Genomic DNA, 19,337 nt, shown 5'->3' on the forward strand with positions numbered 1-19,337 from the left:
ATCCTGAAAGGATGTTATGTAGTGTTAGCTAGCAGAGATGTTCCGGAATGCTGAGGTGTAAATGCTATATGTACAATGCATGCTAACAAATATATATTGTTCAAGTGTATTCATCATCCTAAAATATATTGTTTGGTTATTTTTAGGAATGTGGCTGCATCACCCTTGCCTTCACTGGAACTCACACCAGGCCACACAGGTGTTGCTCCATTTTGAGTTCGACCGAGAATCATCCTGAGTAAGTACATATTTTATATTTTCTTAGATAATATTTAGTTTGAATCATTATTGCATTGTATGACATATGCAAACAACTTTACCAATGACACAATTAGTGATGTTCATGTGTCTGTGTGTGTTTCATAAACAGATGTGATCAAGCATCTGCTCCAAAAAGGGCAAAGGCAGCACACAGACAGTCCACCATGTTATGGAAGGATCAGACAGATAACGACACAGTTCCACAGACACTGCGATTCCTGCCCGCACGTGAACCTGGACCTCAACTGAGGTCTTCTGATTCTCATTCTCCATTTAGTATATTTAAAATGTGTGTAAAGTGAGTGTTGTGTCAACTCTGTGCCACAATACAAATGCTCAAGCTGCTAAGTCAATAGTCAAGCAAGTATAGTACATCGATATTCGCGATGGTAGTTAGCCCTTCGAAGGCTTTGCCTTGATGCGTGAAGCCTTTAGTTAGCTTGATACCACTAATTCCCTACCGTGTAATTTAATACCCAATAGGTTGAAAAAGGAAAAGCACGCTTTGTGCACAATCCTTTATGACTGGTATCATAAAGGATACCAGTGGACTGGAATCCAATGACGGCCCGCACAAACAACAGTTTAGCAAAAAACAGCAGGAAACTGGATGTGCTGAGAGAGCTTGATGTAGTCCCTCACAGGAAGAAAGCGCGAATAATATTGTAAGGGGTCATTCTACTCTGAGTAGTAAATGTGGGGCGGCAAGCAAGCCACACACAGGCTGTTTGTATCCCCCCGTATTATAGCAGAGCAGGGAGAAACACGCAGCCGGAATCTGTGCTTAATTCTTGGTTGCTTTCATTTTATTATACAGTATTGTACTGTATTAACATTTTACATAATTTAATAATTAATAATTATATTTTTATTAATACATTTCATTATTTCATCATGAACCCAATTCAGTTCCCGATAAGTTTTTTGGTCTATTGTGCTATCCGCGAGAGACCGGGAAAATCAGCTAAACAAATTAGTTATTTGGCAAATGCAATTACACGATAAACTGCGGGCGCGAAATTTGAAAGTAAAGCGGGGGATTACTGTATTGCAAAAATGTTGTCCGTTTCTGACTTCCATTAAGTGCACCACTGAATTTGGGCCCCAACAGAGAGTGGTTAGGAACATTTACACACTTAAAGGGTGAATATTTAATTTGCATTATTGCCTTAATTTCAGTCTGTAATTTATTGACACTGACAGAGAATGGGCTCATATTATTTACTCTTTTTTAGTTTTAGTTTTTAGTTTTGTCTTTAGCTTTAACGATTTTATATATTTTATTGATAAAATAAGTGTGTTTATTTTACTACTTTTATATTTGTTTCATTGTGCATTTTCCTCTAGTAATTTGAATTCAGTATTCTTTGGGGAAAAAAACAACAGTTAATAGTGATATTCATTTTATTTAAATATACACCCACTGTTCCTTTTTTTTGCATATAGTTTTTGGAGGCACGTAATGTAAAATTATAGATTCAGTAACACCAACACAAGAGATAAAGAGAAACAAGGAGAGAAAAGGAGTTAACAAGGGAGCGTGTCTTGATTTCATTCATTCATTCATTTATTCATTCATTCATTCATTCAAGGCAGGAAGGTGTATTCCTTAATGGGACTTTAGTCTATCCTAGGGCACCATGCATACCCACATTCACAGTCTTATTCACACCTAGGAGCAGTGTACAATAGTCACTACAAATAAAACAAGTTGTGAACAGTGTGAGAAAACCAGAGGACCTGGAAGAAACCCATGCAGACACAAAAAGAACATGTGCAAGTCTATCCCAACAGTAAACCGAGTTCAGGATTAAACTAGGGAACCCTGGAAATGTGTGGCAGTAACCTTATATTAAAATATATTCCTAAAGTTAATAAGTATAGGCTATGTATTTCTTTTCATTGTCTAGATTAAAATATGTAACACCGAGCTGGACATTTAGCAGCTAGGCTACAGTGGTTGGTTAAGATCTCCTATTTAGTATAGCAATATACAGTTTGTGTACATTTATAGATTAGTGACCAAACAACCATACAGCTCACTTTTTACATTCAGATTATTTACAAGAAATGTCTTTGCCATGTTGCTAACAAAATAACTGTAAGGGTACAGTGCCATCTGCTGACAGCCTCTGCACCTCTGATTATCCTGTCCTGCTTATGCTTATTGACACTGTTCATGAGAAGGAGGGGAAATGCCATCAAAAAACAAAACAAGGTTTTTTTTTCCTATCATAAATACCTTGTTAATATTTTATTACTAGAATTTCCTCTTAAAATGCATACTAAAAGCCATAGACACTGCATAAAAAAGTCATTCTTGAAAATATCTGTTTTCAAAAGTAAAAGTTTCAATATCATTATCTGAGCCTTTGCGTGAACCTATGAGCATTAAAACTTTTATTTTCTATTTATATTGCTTACTAGTAAGTAATTGATGGGTCAATCATTCTTTTATAGCAGGATAATTGTAAAAGTAATGCATTCTTTCATGTTTAATAATCATTGCGGTACAGCCACTGAATGCAAAATGGGAATACACTTTGTTTGGTGCACTCTAGAACAAGTTGGAATGAACACACATTCACACAAGAGGGCAATATATCTGTAGGAAGTCCACCTAACATGGTTTTGGGGGTTAAAGAAAACTGGAGAACACAGGAGAAACCCGTATTGGAACATGAGAAACATAACAACATTAACCCAATCTAAGGTTTAAAAACCCTGGAGGTATGAGGTTGCAATGTTTCCCACTAATTTATTAAGTTGTCCATCATTGAAACTTGAATGATAAACTGCTAAATAACTTACAGTATAATACTTGAAGGACAAAGTGCTTGGTGTAAATTTTGCTGGTACTGTAGATGTGAACTCAGTTGTGAGTAAAAATATGAAATGTATAGAAAATGTTAAAAGTTTACAGGAACTAAAAGAATTGCATGAAATTGCAATTTAATATTTAACCAAATTGTCATTTTTTATATTATACCAATTTAAAAGTGGGTCATATTGAGCACCTTGTATGCTATGAACACTGATATTCCTTCATATTGTTTGCATTATACTGATTTTGATTTTAGATCATTAGCATGATTTCTTGCTGAGCCTATTTGCCTACCTCTAAGAGTAAACAGAGCCTGTATGATATTTGTTAACTACAGTTATTCATATTGCTGCCTTTATTCAGTGATAAAGGTCTCATTTACACTTGAAACACGATTTATACATGGAGGCTGCAAACATTTCTCTGAGGGAACCCCCGAGGTTGTGGAGATACTGCTGTCTGTGGTCAAAGGTTTGAGTCTACAAACTCAAAATGACACATTTTAATCACTAAGACAGTTTATTGCCCCGCGTTATGGAAAGAACAGCTTGGAGGAAGTAAACATGCAATTAAACAATGGCAAGAAGAACACTGTGAATAACAAGATAAATTCATTTGATAAGATAATTTGGATGTTTGCTGTGCAATCTAAAATACTGTGTTTAAAGAAGTGCATCATGGGTAGAATTGTATAAAATTAAAAAAAGGAAGGAAGAGAAAGAGGGAGGAGCACTTCACTCTTGTTCTTTCACACACTCAACAGAAAAAGAGACAGGAGTGAGTAAACGAGAGAAAGAGAGGAACTTGAGGCGTGCAGTGGCAGACAGAGACAAAACATTTGTCTGGCTTCAACATGGCTCCATGGATCAGAACCACAAATGAGAGATATGGTGTTGGTATGTTTTTAAATACTCCAGAAGTGTTCAGTTTGAGCAGTGTGTGCATTTTTGTGTTTCTTTGTGTGTCTGTGTGTATATGTATGATTTATGGCCTTCAGATCAATGTCTGTGGATGCTCGCTTGGCTTCCTGCTTCACAGGATGTGGGCAGGTGCTGTTCACTAGATAGATGAGTCGTTATTTTTGTAAAAAAAAGTAAGTAAAAATTATACAGCAGAAATATTCGCAAACAGATTGAATCTAGGGAAGTGTAGGCTCAAAAGTTCAGACAATACACAAGTGCCGTATGTATGTAACGTTCTGGGTGTGCAGTTCAATATATCAATTGTTCACTCTGAGGGCAAACGATTTAGCAGTTTTGTCAAGTAAAACAACTGCAATTAAATGTCAAAATATGACAGTTTTCATTGCTGTGATAGAAACCTGCAGATGTAGGATTTGCATCTTAATAGCAGGAAACACTACAGAAGGAAGACCAATGATTTATTATTTTTATCTTTGCCGACACACTGGGCACAGCCTCGGTGCAGAGATGTGTCTCCATTTCCGCTTTCAAAAGGCCACACATACAAACTACTTTAGCAAGTGTCCACAACTTTAAACCTTACAGCTACTGATATATCTGGTCATGTGATCTGATATATTCTGTTATATTCTGTGTTTATGTGGTCTCACACATGCACACACAGGAAGTTAACAAGAGAGGAAGTAAAAAGTGAACTAAGAAGTGCAGAAATAACGTGTGCGTGTGCCTGTGTGCTGCTTGTGCTTGAAAAAACTTGTAGGCAATGCTTTTATTTTTTACATGTTTTTATTTGATATAAATCATCATTTTTGGTTGAATATAGAGAGATGGTTGAAATCATGTGGCCTGTTTTTGCTGCACATATTTTTTTGACATCAATAAGTGTTCACTTTACAACAAATTGTATTATTTAAATATACATTGTTTTCATACTGGTGATTTAGTACATTAGTCTTTAGCACATCAGGAAAAAATATGCAAATATAATCAGCCTATAATGAGTCCTACAAAGCAGTCTTATTACTGGTAAAATAAAATATGAAGTTCCTGCTAAATCATTCTGGTAATTAATACAGTATGTGTAGAATTGATAAATATGATCTACATATGTTTTGTACACAGTGTAGATTATCCAAATCTTCATCCTATTTACATCAAATTTAAATCTATATTAATTTTGTAATGTGATGCCAACCTCACAAATCTTTTGCTTTTGGATAACATGATCCAAATGGAAATAATGATATAAAAATCTTATATGATGATCTAACAGGAGGCTGATCCATTTAAACATGATAAAAAATATGCAGAGTATAAAGATGTGAAAATGTTGATATTATGCTTAAACAATTTGTATGTCATATACAGATTAAAAACATTTAAATCGCATGCAGAGAAATAAGGTAGATCAGCATTGTGGTACCATCCCTGACAGATAAAAACAATGCCCTATACCTACCTGAAAGCTTGTTTAAAACAGTATTCATCTCAAAGTTTAGTCCATTTAGAAGTAGCATATTATATAAACTGGCTTATATTGCTTGAGTATACATGACAAATATTCTGACTCTAAACCATGTGATTATTTTTAAACAGTGCTAGTATATTTATGAAAATCCTGTAACATACTTCGAGCCAATGTAGAGATTTTAAAATCTTGGTGTTGTGATCCATGCTGTTGGTTTGAGTGAGAACTCTGGCAGCTGTGTTTTGAGTTGGCTGAAGTGCTTTGACTGTCTTTTTAGGACATCCGGTCAGAAGATGATTACAGTATTTAATCGTGATTACTTACAATCAGCTGAAGAGTCTCTAGAGAAATATTTTCAATTTTTGAACACTTGAACAACCCCCTGGTGATGACCCACTATGATTGTAGGAGTGAAATTTGAAGAACTCAAAACACTTTGAGATGGACAGATGAAAGACACATCATGTGTGCTTCCTTTTGATATTGGAAGATGTCCTGCAGTGCCATCAGTAAAGAATTAACGGAAACTAGTGGGACCTAAGTAAACCCTTCTATGTCTGGAGAAGTCTGTCCAGAAGTGGTCTTCATGGAAGAATTGTGGGAAAAAGCCATATCTCCGACATGGAAAGAAGGCTTACCAACACAAATATGCACAACTACGCATAGGAACTGAGGTGTAGAAAATGCCAGCAGGTACTATGGACTGACAAGTTAAAATGTGAAATATTTGTGAAAAAATATATTTGCAAAAAAACAAACAAACAAACATACAGCCAAATTAAAACTGTCATTAAGAACTATCTGAAATGTAGAAAAGAACAAGGAGTTCTGGAAGTAAAGGTTTTGACCCAACAGATCCGTGATCTAAACATCATCAAGTCTTTCTAAGATAACATGAAAAGATTTGAGGCAGCCTACATCCATAGAAGAACTTTAATATATTTGGATCAACCCTCCTATTGTTTCTACTTAGAAATCTATATGTAGATATATGTAGACTTTCTATATTTATTTCTATCTTTCTCAAACAAGATATTGTGACTAACATACAGTACATTTAGCCATTTTTTTCTAGTTATGGAATGTTTTAATAAAAGAGCCATAATTCTGAAACTAGTCACATAGTCCTATACTGACACCTGACCATCTAATACTGCTGAGGCATGTTGGGACCTTTAAATTATTCTATTTACATCTGAGTTTCTGTTTGATGAATTTCATTTCCAGTTCCTCTGACCTAGTACATTTTACCCACTTCTGAACAGAAAGTCATGGATTAAAGAGTGCAGTTTTTGAGACAGTGTTCCACAAAGACTGCATTTACATTAGAATTTTGTTTTATCTTTTCTGAATGTTAGCACACCATTCTAGTAAATAGCACATTATTTTATAATGTAATACATCCTGCCTAAATGTTTCTTCATGATTGGTAGATTAAAACACTACATACAGCTTGTCTGAGGTGGAGTATGCTGTTATTAGATAAGTTTATAGTATCGATTGTTTACAGGTTGTACTGTTTTCCGGCTACTTGGGCCTTCTTTATTACAAAAGATACTACAGTTGAATGTAGATGGAAAGTAACAGTACAACATATTTTTGCCTTTTTTTTCTGCAAATGTGTCTTGATCTCAAATTTTTTAAAATAAATCTAATCTTTGAATTATGTTGGGATTAATCAGTTATTATAAAATGAAGTTTTTACACAGCTTCGTTGGAATATCATATTTGTTTTATTCAAGAAAACCATGTGCTGCTAATTAGTTTTCTCATATTTCTAGTACAATAAGCTAACAATTATTAAGTTATTTTTAAGCATTTAAAGTGACTGTGTGGAGCTTTACCTCGTGTCACTGTGGGTTTCCTTCAGGTTCGTCGGTTTCCTTCTACCTTTCAAAATATTGAAAATACTTTAATACAATGTTTAAAATAGACACCCTTCAGTGTAAATGAGTCTTCAATGAGACATTGAATGACGTTTAGAAACTTTGATTTTTGCTGCGAAATAAAATGTAGCGATTTCAATTGTTTAGTCTTCCCACTGACTAGACTAATTGACTACTCTAAAATATATCCAATTTTCATTTCTATATATTTCAGAGTAGTCAATGTGCAGCTTGTATAGCAGTACAAATTTACTGTTCTCGGAAAAAAACTCAACATACAGCCATTATTGTCAAAATAGCTGGCAAAAAAAGTGAGTACACCCTACCTTAAGTGAACATCTCAGAACTGTGTCAAAAGGGTCAATATTTTGTGTGAGCACATTGTTATCCAGCACTGCCTAAATCCACCTGGTCATGAAATTCACCAGAGCTGCACAGGTTGTTGCTGGGATCCTCTTTCACTCCTTCATAATGACATCACAGAGCTGCTGTGTGTAAGACACATGGCGCTTCTCCACTTTCGGCTTGAGATTGCTCCACAGGTGCAAGAAAGGGTTCAGGTCTGTATACCTACTTCACTCTGTCACCTTTACCTTCAGCTCCCTCAGCAAGGCAGTTGTCATCTTGGCGGTGTGTTTGGGGTTATTATTATGTTGGAAAACTGACGTTTGGCCCAGTTTCTGAAAGGAGGGCATCATGTTCTGCTTCAGAATGTCACACTCCAAATCTTGGAATCCATGTTTCTTTGAATGAATTGCAGCTCCACAGTATCAGCAGCACTCATGCAGCCCCAGACCATAATGTTACCACCATGCTTGACTGTAGGCAAGACACAATTTTCTTGGTACTCCTCACCAGGGCATTGCCACCCACACATGCTGGACACTATCTGAGCCAAACAAGTTTATCTTCGTCTCATCAAACCACAGGACATAGCTCCAGTAATTCAAGCTCTTGAACAGGTTGTCTCCAGCAAACTGTTTGCAGTGTTCTTGTGAGTGAGCTTCAGAAGAGGCTTCCATCTGGGATAATATCCATGCAAACCTTGCTCGTATGGTCTAAGCGCTAACAAGCACTTCTGCAACCTCTAAAGCAATGCTGGTAGCACTTATACTTCTGGTTTTGGGAGCCAGCCTCTGCACCTGACACACAGCACGAGATCTTCTCTGACGGACCCTTGTGAGGTCTATTCTAAGTGGAACCCATTTTAGAAAACCTCTGTATGACCCTGGCCACTGTACTGTAACTCAGTATTAAGGTGTTACCGATCTTCTTATAGCCTTGGCCATCTTTGTGGAGAGCAACAATTCTAATTCTTAAATCCTGAGAGTTTTTCCCATGAGGTGCCATGTTAAACATCCAGTGGTCAGTATGCTTAATACCAAATTTAAACTGCTCTAATACAAGATACACAAATTTGCATTGGCCTGTCAAGCAGAAAAACATTAACATAATGAATAGGACATTTGGCTTTGCATGGTTAAACCAACTGTTATTACTTATTGTGTACTCACTTTTGTTGCCAGTTATTTTGACAAATAATGACTGTATTTTGAGTTATTTTCAGAGGACAGTAAATATATATTGATATACAAACTGCACATTGATTACTCTAAAGTATATCCAAGTTTTTTTTTCTACAGAATTGTCCTTTGAGACAATATACTAAAATGCTTGCTGAAATGTGAGGGGTGTACTCATTTTTGTAAGAGACTTACCGTACTTATACCGTACTCAACTACAATGATGTATGTCCTGATGTTTTTGTGCCAGGTTTTTGCAGAGCTCTTTTAACTTTTAGATAATGCAATCAGATACTAGTGGTCATGAGTGTAAGAAATGCTAAAATAAACACATTTTCTAACTACTGTGTAACACAGATGTTATATGCAGTTTAATTAAAAGATGAGTGACATTATTTCTCACTGTAATGACTCATCTCAAAGGCTGTGGCAGTAGGTGTGAATTTGCCGCTTATAGAAGCAGCTTCCTCTACATTTTGAAAAACCAATTTACTTTGCTGTCTTCCAATCATCCTCTCTCTCTCTCTCTCTCTCTCTCTCTCTCTCTCTCTCTCTCTCTCTCTCTCTCTAGTTAAATGGAACTTTGCAGCAAAAACAGAGAAGCAGCTGTCTCTTGCTGTGGGTGAAACAGTGCAAATAGAGGAGGCATGTGATGGTAAGACTGTGGGATCTTTGAGACGTAGTATATAAAGTCTTGAAAAGAAAATTCCTTTATTTTGAAATATTTTATGTGTATTGTTTTCTGATTGGATATTATTCATTGTTAATTGTTCATTTAAGATTTTCATTGGTAAATCTTTAAAACTGCAAGCCACTACAACAAGGTCTGTGAGCAAATAAATGGATTTAATCTGGAGATTCACTGCTTTAGGGCTTTCTGTTTCAAACACTGATTTGGTCAGTCATGTATTGCATCATAAAACTATCCACTAACACACAAGAAAGTGGCTAAACACTTGACAGTTTAAGGCTCTTATGCTAAATGAGCCATTACTCTGAACTAGAGAAGCAAAGAGGCTTGGTCTTAGTATGATGTCTTCTAAAATAGAAAATGACCTTATTTCCATGTGCATTTTTCTACAATGTACATTAATAACTAGATTCAAGAAATACAATGACTGTTCCATGATGTATTTGATATATAAATGATATTATAATAAAGAAGCATAAAATATGAAGCGATGCTTTTTTATATATTAGATAATTGCACACAGGCACTGATGAAGGATAAGGAAGCCTGGGTTGCAGTCAGCATTGCAATTCATGCAAACCATGTTTAATAGGCATGAGGTCAGTGCTCTATAGCAGGCCACTCAAGACCTTCCACTCTAAAGCATGTAAAGCATGTCTTTATGGAGCTGGCTTTATGCATGCGGGAATTATCATGCTGGAACAGGTTTGTGTCTCCTGGTTCAAGTGAAGGGACAATTTTATGCTACTGCATTCATAGAAATCCTATACAATCGTGTGCCTCTAAATTTGTTGTAACAATTTGGGAAGAACCACATATAGTCTGAATAGTGCACTGACTAATAATTTAGTGTTTATGGTAGTGCAGAAATGGCTAAACATTAACTATTGGAAGAAGATCAAAATTCTGTGACTCTCAAAATGTGGGTTTAATCCTAATTGTAACAAAAGTCCTTTAAATAATGTCGACTTGGACATTATATTTCTTGTTGATGGATTCTTGTTTAAAATATATAATTAGGCAAAAAATGTTTTGCACAGTTCAATATAAGCCTAATATAGTTGGATTATGTTAAATGAATTAAATTTTGCATTGAGGCATCATTGTCTGCTTAAAGGAGAATCCCTTTTTATAAAGCTTCATCAAATGCTTTTTAAAGAAAAAAATGCTGTTAGTTGTTTTCCAATAAAAATATCTGGTATTATTTCAGGGTGGTATAAGGGATACCTGACACGGAACAAAGAGAAGAAAGTAAGTGTATGTTATTGTTCCTGTCGAATTGTAAATATTCGCATCCTGTATCTTTTTTTTTCACCAACACATTTCAATTTAACACAATGTGTTATGATTGTCTTGTACTACAGGGTGCTTTTCCTGCAAACTTCATTGAGCTCAAAGAAGTTATCATTGAACAAAGGGGGTGAGTGACTTCTTACTTTTTTTCATTTGTCAGCACTTAATTTTTCTTATACTAACACTAAAAGTAATTATTTTTCTTATTTTGGAAATAAAGCATTTTGTGCCGATTATGCACGCTAAATACAGAACAAATACAAATCTGCAATAATTTACACAATAGGAAATCATTTGGAGTAAACACTTCTTTTTATTGTTCTTTAGAAATGAAGAGGTTGTGACCTCTGCAGATATGCCCCTGGTAAAGGAAGTTACCACCACTCTGAGGGAATGGGGTAGCATCTGGAAGCAGCTGTTTGTGGTACTGTGTGAATTTCTGTCTAAATGTATGTTTTCAGGCGTGTGTATTATGTCTGAATTTCTGTTATATAAATGCTCCTCCCTGTAGTCCCATGTTCTTTATCACTGATTACTTTTATCTCATACATTTACCTCCTGACTGAGCACTGGTCATTTTTAATACCCTGTAGGTCAATAAGAAGGAGAGTTTCAGACAGGTGCAAGCACTGATGTGGGATCTGATGGAGTGGCGTTCGCAACTGCTCTCTGGCACGCTGCCAGGAGATGAGTTTAAGGAGCTTAAACAGAAAGTTACATCTAAAATTGACTACGGAAACAAGTACTGTATTCCTTTTAGTATGTTTCTGTGTTCCATGTATCTGTCACGCTGTTTGTTAAAAACTCATTCGCTGTGTTTTGGTTCAATCTCTATTGCATTTTATTTGTTTTTGTTTTTTTTGACATTTTATGTTAGCAAAAAATCACATAAATTACAACTTCAGACCCAATAATAGCAGTTTACACATTATATAAAATAAAAGTTTACATGATTGTTGATGTAATATTATCATGTTTTGCTACTAAGCATGCAAATTAGATAGTGAGCTGGGATTGCTTTTTATATCTATTATTGGAAAGTCACATTGGGTAAGTAGTCTCCTTAGATCATTAATCTAAACCTTACCTTATAGGTTTACTATAAAAAAAGAAGAAATAAGATTTCCAGCTATTTGAGGTTCTTCCCAAACTGTTAGAACAAAGTTGGAGTCACACAATTGTAAAGGATATCTCTGGACGTGGTAGCATTAAGTTTTCCTTTCAATTGAACTAAGAGACCCAAATCTGTTCCTGTTCCAACTGCAGGGATATGATTTACAGGATTTGAAGTGGAACATTTTGATTGGCCTGCTATAGAGCTCTGACCTCAACCCTGTTGAACACTGTTGGGATGAATTGGAATGATAACTGCACTCTAGGCCCTAAATCAGTTCCTGACTTTAATAACACCTTTGTGGCTGAATGAGCACAAATCTCCACAAGCACATCCCAAAGTGTAGTGGATCATCTTCCCAGAAGAGTGTAGGTTATTATAACGCCATATGAAAATGGGATGTTTAAATATTTCACACTAATCTTATGGTCAGGTGTCCACAAACTTATGTCCATATTAGTGTATTTAGCTAATAGGCTAAAATAGGATTTCTCATCTCATTTACACACACATATGCAAAATAGACATCTAAAGAAATTGTTTACCACTTCAAAGAAAACCAATTATCATCAATATTTTATTTGAAGTTGCTTCTTTCTATTTCTTTGGCATTATAGCATGGTCGGGGCAATCGTCCTTCGATTAATTTGTATTGTTCATAATTAAGATTTAGTAATCAGGCTTTTGCAGCAGTATAAGAACTGATAGAACCTTATACAGAAAGCTGTTTGTGTTGCACTTAAAAGGTTGTTCAAGTGATGAGGTTAAGATGTTACAGACTGAACAAATGTGTAAATGTGTGTATGTGTGTATGTATGTAAGTGCAAGGTTAAGCACAAGTGATTGCATGGTGCTTTAATGTGTGAAACTACACATATGTAGTGGGGAGGTAACACACTATTTATATCTATATCTGTATTCGCAGTTAAACCTAAAGTGGGTGTGTCCTTTTTTTTCCTCTTTCTTTTTTTGTAAACATTATGAACACTGCCACTTGAAAATACTAGCAGTGCACAGACCTTTTTTTTTTTAAATAGGGATGCAACACAGTTATTATTTTTGTTAGTAGATTTCCTATTCTAGTCTATTTTCTATAATTTAGTTTGTTCCACTTCTTACAAAATAAATATCGAGTGGTCTAATCCTCAGCTATCATGACCAGGCAGTTCCTGAGGATAAATAAATGAATGTTATAAACGCACCACACAGCAGATCACATTAATGACTGTGGTTAGAACGATTGAGATCTGCTAGCTTTATGTGGTGCATTTGCAGTCCTAATGCAAATTTTCTTTCGACCAGATGCCCTGTAAACCTTTCTGGAAAGCTTTGTATTTGTCAGGAATATATAAAAACTGGTAGTAAACTAAATTACCCAGCAGTCTTTGCATATAAAAGACTGTCACATTTCACTAATCACTCTCACCCATGTTTTGGTAAGGCTTGTTAAACACCCTGTTTAAATGTTAGTTTTTGTATGTCCTTTTGTTAAGCTTTTATTGGTGTTATGTTTATGCAACAGCCTTGCAATTGGTCAATGCACATTATGGAAATACCTAAATATGAATGCATTATGTGAATTGCAAATTTGTGAATTATTATTTGTGCATTATGTGAATTGCAAATTGTTCTCTCTCACTCTCTCTCATTCTCTCTCTTTGTGCAGGATTCTGGAATTGGATCTGGTAGTAAGGGATGTAAATGGGAATATATTGGACCCTGACAATGCCAGTGTTATTAGCTTGTTCCGAGCTCACGAGGACGCCACAGCGAAGATCACCGAACGTATCAAAGAAGAGCAGGTCTGAGAGCTTTCTTCCATTTTGTCTGTATTACACTGAGGCAATTACTACGTTTCAGGCCATAAGATAAATGTGGCAGACTTGCCTATGTTAATGAGTTTGAACTGTAGTCTCTTAAACTGTATAAAGCCCAATCAGGATGTGATTGATGGACAAGGGTGTCTGTTAAATGTCGCAAATGTAAATGTAAATGCTTAGCCAGACTGTATTAACTGAGACTTTAATGAAAATGGCTGCACTTTACGCTTATCCATATACACCATTGCAGTCTAATGTCCAAATGGATCACTCTGGAGTGTCAGCACGGATCCAGTCCTCTCCCACACACAGCCTCTACGTGTTTGTACGCAATTTCGTCTGTCGCATTGGAGAAGAATCCGAGCTCTTCATGTCACTGTATGACCCCCTCAAACAAATGATCATCAGGTGTGCTTCTGATTACTTCATCTGCTCATCTTCACAACAGTGTCTCGCTTAGCACATTTTCATCACAGCTATTGTCCTCGTCATTGTGCACCCACTAGCTGAATATTTTGAATTATCCAATTTGAATAATGTAATTAACACACTTCTGTATGTAGGCATATTGTAAATGGCCAGAGCTTCACTCATGTCCACACGCTGTACTTTTGTATACTCGTGTTATGTGGTTGACATGAACCTTCTTTACATATCTGTGGTATGATTGTTCTCCTAACTTTTTACCATATATGCTCCGCTCTTCCTTTTTCCCTAGTGAGAACTATCTTATAAGATGGGGGGATAAAGGATTTCCCAAAGATGTCGAAATGCTCAACAACCTGAAGGTGGTCTTTACTGTAAGTCAACACTAGAGGGCAACATCATCCATATCAGATCAAATGTTTCATAGCACCTTATAAAGAACATAGAAAAAAACGTATATCATTATACACTTCCTGGCCCAAATAATGACCCCCCACATTCCCCCTTTCTCTAGGATTTAGGGAACAAGGACCTGAACAGAGAAAAGATTTATCTCATATGTCAGATTGTACGCGTTGGCCGTATGGACCTGAAGGAGACTCATAAGAAATGCACTCTTGGACTGCGCAGGCCATTTGGGGTAGCAGGTACAAGGCAGGAGAGAGTTTATATAGCTTAGGGGTCATTGACTGCAAAATGACACAGGATTTAGTCAAGAAAACCTTGAACTCTTGTTGCAAACACAACCATTAGTTGCTCTGCTGTAACCTCACAGTGCTGGCTTGTGTCTCAGTGTGCTAGTGTACTGACTCATCTATCTGAAAGTCTGTCTAATGCCAGTAGACATGAATGAGCCCACTAACTAGAGCTAACTATCTTAAATACAATATACACAACAGACTATAATTTCTAATAGGTGCATTTTCCTATTGTTTTCTGTATTTTATCATCTTTCTGTACTAGCATTTCAAAACGCACACTGGTGTTAGTATGCTTGTCAAAACATGATATCACACTAAGCACTTATTGTTGTTTCATTTCAATTAGTTTCTAAAATACAAAATCAGAAAGAAAGACACAAGCACCTAACCAAATAACTGTTCTGTGGTATTTCACAGCAAAGATAAAGCTGATCATTTACTACTCTTCCACTCTCTGAATGCTCGCTGTGTTTCTCAGCTTGTGAGCAATGTTTGATGTTCTCAGCAATGAATCGCATAGTTTTGATCCCCCTGCAACTAGTAGCAAGTACAAAAAGCTCTCAAATAGTGGCTAAGCTAGGAGATGTTGGACACTAAGTACCAAAATTAGTAAAAGACTGGAAAATTTAGAATTAAATTGTGCAGTGTTCACATGGTTTTACTTACTCAGCCAAACATTCCCCATGCCTGTTTCTTATTCTCTTATTGGCTCCAACTCTTGTTTTGTCTCTCTCTCTCTCTCTCTCTCTCTCTCTCTCTCTCTCTCTCTTTTCTAACTCTCTATCAATGTATCTATCGCATCCCCTTGATTGGCTGCCTGCCACTGTCTTGTCAGATTGCTTTCATGCCTGCTGTTGGTGAAGAAATTTGATGTATATGAGCTGGCGAATCGCATATGCGTGCAAATTTCCCACCAATTCTGACAGATCATCCTTTACACAGTAGTGACTGTGAATCACTGCTCTAGGACAGTCTGGGTGATTCACATCAGTTCAGTCACACCATATTATAATGCTCCATGACTCGTTATTTCATTTTTTTGGAAAAGCCCTACACATATGCAATTATAATTTGAATAAATAATTCAACCATCTATAAAAAATTCATACAGATTTTTATATGAATTTCATTCATATCTTCATATCATATTTATATTAGTTTATTTTTTTAATCGTTCAATCACTGACCCTGACATATAAATGAACATATTTGACCTACCTTATATATTATCCCTGATATAAAGTCAAAAAAGTGGATCTTTGGCTCTCTGTAAAGTTACTGCTGGAGTATGAAGCAATTTGTCTCTGTCGTATCCTACACAGTGATGGACATCAGTGACATCATCAAAGGAAAGACAGAGTGTGATGAAGAAAAGCAGTATTTTATTCCGTTTCAGCCGTAAGTTATTGATTCTCTTGTTCCACTCTCTTGCCTCATTTGAAATTTTCTCATTTCTTAGACTCTTATCTTCCACATCGTTTATCTTTCACTCTTCACTGCTTGCCACCTATTTAACCTGCCGTCATTTATCTTGCGGACTGACTTGTCTTGTCGTCTTTTCCTCTGAATGTTTGTGTGTGTAGGGTCCTGGCTGAGAATGACTTTCTTCACACTCTTCTAACCAAAGTGACCACATCCAGAGGAGACAGTGGAGGACAGGGTAAGGCTTTGGTCCCTGCTTTAAAGTGCAAGGTGTTAAATGGTATTATTTCTCTTTTGCTACAGGTTTATTACTGCACTGCCTCTAAAATGCAATCCTCCAAACTGCAAAAGGTCTTATAATGATCTACCTCAGAGACTCAAGAGCTGAGGTTTATAGCTTTCATTAACACCAGTGAGTTGAGGACAGTGTGGGGAGTCAGGGAATCCAGAAAGCAAAAATAGTTGCACATCAGAGATATACACTTTATATCGAGTGACATGAGAGTAGTTTGTCCTTGTGGATCTAATGCGAGCAGAAATATGAAACTTTTGATTAGGATCAGGGGTTATTGGTCATAACTCTTACAACTTCAGTTTGGAATCGAACAAAATCCCTCTTGCTTGTTAGAAATCTTAATGGTTTTGGTACCACATCTGCTTAAAAATGAGGTCCCTGTGTTCCGCAAGGAATGTCAGGTCCTGCTGTTGTTTAACAGAGAAATTCAGAAACTTTCCACTTAACCACAAGTATAGTTGATCAACAAAGTCTGATGTTTGATGTGTTATATTTGTCATTTTATAGATTGCACTGGAGCTACATAATTAATATTTCATATAAAGAATAGTTGTGTACATCAGCAAAACTTTTATAGTAAATAGAAAGTCTCCAAATCATAATGTCGCACAGAATTATTTACTCTATGTATAAACATGAAAAAGATTTGCTAAACACTGAGTGATTCCAGTCCCTTTAGCGGATATTAAAATTAGAACGCTAAAATATGCTGTTTAAAGGGAGTGTGTGGAAATTTGGGGTAAAATAGACTTTTAGTACATCAGACTCATAGTTCTAGCAGAAAAAAGTGAAAAATATTGAATTTACTCATGTCTGGGCTCATTAAGTTAATTCAGTGGAAGTAGAAAATTGAGTAAATTGGATTTTTCACTAAGCTAGTTCTTGGAAATGTAGCATCTAAGCAGAGCGGTTTCTAGAATTTTTGATACCCTACGCAAGATTCCTATGCCCCCCTCCCCAATTGGCTCTGCTCTCCCACCATAATGCTCCACCCCTACATCATACAAATCATTCGCAACCTTCCATAAAAAAAAAAAAACACATTTAATAATCATTGCTTGAATTTAAGTATGTAAACATATACTGTATATTAAACTTTAACAGATAAACAGGCAAATAATTTAAATGCAAAAAACAAAATTACTTTAACACAACAATATTTTGTTATCAGCTATTAAGAATTATACAACAATGCACAGTTTGCAGTTTTTAATAAAAATAACTATGCACATCCATGTTCAAGGGAAGTAACTGGTAAACAACTACAAGAATGTATAACAAATTTGACGTTTGCATATTTGAGCGGGGACAAGGGCGGCGGTGGGGCAGGGGGTGCTCACTGGCGCCTCCGGCTGATTGCGTCCTAATTAACCACCTATAGTAGTTTGTCTATGCAGAGAAACAGTGCTGCATCCAAGCAAGTTGTTAGAGTGCTCCACAATTATGCATTTAGACAATTTACTGTCATATTTTGCACCAATTCATTTGAGTTTTTTACATTTTTGTCCTGTAGGACTGTGGGTGACGATGAAGGCTCTGGTTGGCGATATTGTTCAGATTCGTAAGGAATATCCCCACCTTGTGGACCGGAGCACTGTTGTGGCCCGCAAGCTGGGCTTTCCAGAGATCATCATGCCAGGAGACATCCGCAATGATATCTACCTCACTCTGCACTCGGGTGACTTTGACAAGTACAACAAAACTACACAGAAGAACGTAGAGGTCATCATGCTTGTGTGTGATGAGGAGGGCAAGGTGGTGCCGGTAAGTGGGTGTCACCTTTGACTTCTGATCTAAAATAAGATCAAATATTAAATTGTCATTACATACCAGATGCACTGAGACATTGTTGATGACCTCTTGCTATATAGTTCTTGCATAGGTACTGTATCTAAGATGATTGGTGCAATTCTCCTTATTTTTATCTTCTCATTATTTAGGTTTGTGCTTGGCTTGAAATTTAACCTTAAACATTATGTAACTATTTTAATTTCCAAGTTTCTTTAATAGTCAATAAAAATGTGTGTAATTGTGTGAATATGTAATGAGACATGTAATGAGACATGTAAATGCACAAGTACAGCTCTAATGCATCGGTATTTTATCCAACAGAACAATGATATAAAGTGATGCAGTAGACAAAGCGAGATATTAATAAATACACATTCTAATTCATCACATTTTATACACTTAATATATACTATAGATAAATTTTAAGTGGCAATGTCTTGAAATGGAAGTAAAAACGCTAAATGCGGTTTCAAGTAAGTTTTTTTACTTACTTGATATAAGTAAGATATAACTTTATAGATACAATAAATTAATCAAGAAAAGTGTGTTATTCAGAGTCTAGAAAACTGAAAAACTTGTTTTATTTCTCCAGAATGCTATTTGTTTAGGAGCAGGAGATAAACCAGTATCTGAATACAGATCTGTTATCTACTACCAGATGAAACAACCACGCTGGATGGAAACTTTTAAGGTTGGATTTTTACGACACCACTACACACACACACACACACACACACACACACACACACACACACACACACACACACACACACACACACACACACATTAAAATGACAATTTACTTTATTACTTTACTTAATGCTGTCATGCAAGTCATGGTCATGTCCTTTAAATATCCATACATTTTTTACTGCATTATATATATTCAGCAAGTTGTA

The 19,337-nt window shown here is 36.1% G+C and overlaps 1 protein-coding gene across 1 annotated transcript in view; it reads left to right on the forward strand.

The window, feature by feature from the left end:
• The first annotated feature begins 3,840 nt into the window (after nucleotides 1–3,840).
• LOC124392201 (dedicator of cytokinesis protein 2) overlaps nucleotides 3,841–19,337 on the forward strand; it is a 119,006-nt gene continuing 103,509 nt past the window's right edge. The window contains exons 1-14 of the mRNA XM_046858960.1: nucleotides 3,841–3,981; nucleotides 9,457–9,540; nucleotides 10,787–10,827; nucleotides 10,941–10,996; nucleotides 11,197–11,293; nucleotides 11,463–11,611; nucleotides 13,650–13,785; nucleotides 14,054–14,211; nucleotides 14,522–14,603; nucleotides 14,744–14,876; nucleotides 16,253–16,328; nucleotides 16,514–16,590; nucleotides 18,161–18,411; nucleotides 19,031–19,129. Coding sequence (XP_046714916.1) covers nucleotides 3,939–3,981; nucleotides 9,457–9,540; nucleotides 10,787–10,827; nucleotides 10,941–10,996; nucleotides 11,197–11,293; nucleotides 11,463–11,611; nucleotides 13,650–13,785; nucleotides 14,054–14,211; nucleotides 14,522–14,603; nucleotides 14,744–14,876; nucleotides 16,253–16,328; nucleotides 16,514–16,590; nucleotides 18,161–18,411; nucleotides 19,031–19,129 — 1,482 coding nt within the window. The 5' untranslated portion in view covers nucleotides 3,841–3,938. The remainder of the gene's footprint in view (nucleotides 3,982–9,456; nucleotides 9,541–10,786; nucleotides 10,828–10,940; nucleotides 10,997–11,196; nucleotides 11,294–11,462; nucleotides 11,612–13,649; nucleotides 13,786–14,053; nucleotides 14,212–14,521; nucleotides 14,604–14,743; nucleotides 14,877–16,252; nucleotides 16,329–16,513; nucleotides 16,591–18,160; nucleotides 18,412–19,030; nucleotides 19,130–19,337) is intronic.

The sequence above is a fragment of the Silurus meridionalis genome, chromosome 10, assembly GCF_014805685.1.
Source record: "Silurus meridionalis isolate SWU-2019-XX chromosome 10, ASM1480568v1, whole genome shotgun sequence".
In the NCBI taxonomy this organism is placed as follows: Eukaryota; Metazoa; Chordata; class Actinopteri; order Siluriformes; family Siluridae; genus Silurus; species Silurus meridionalis.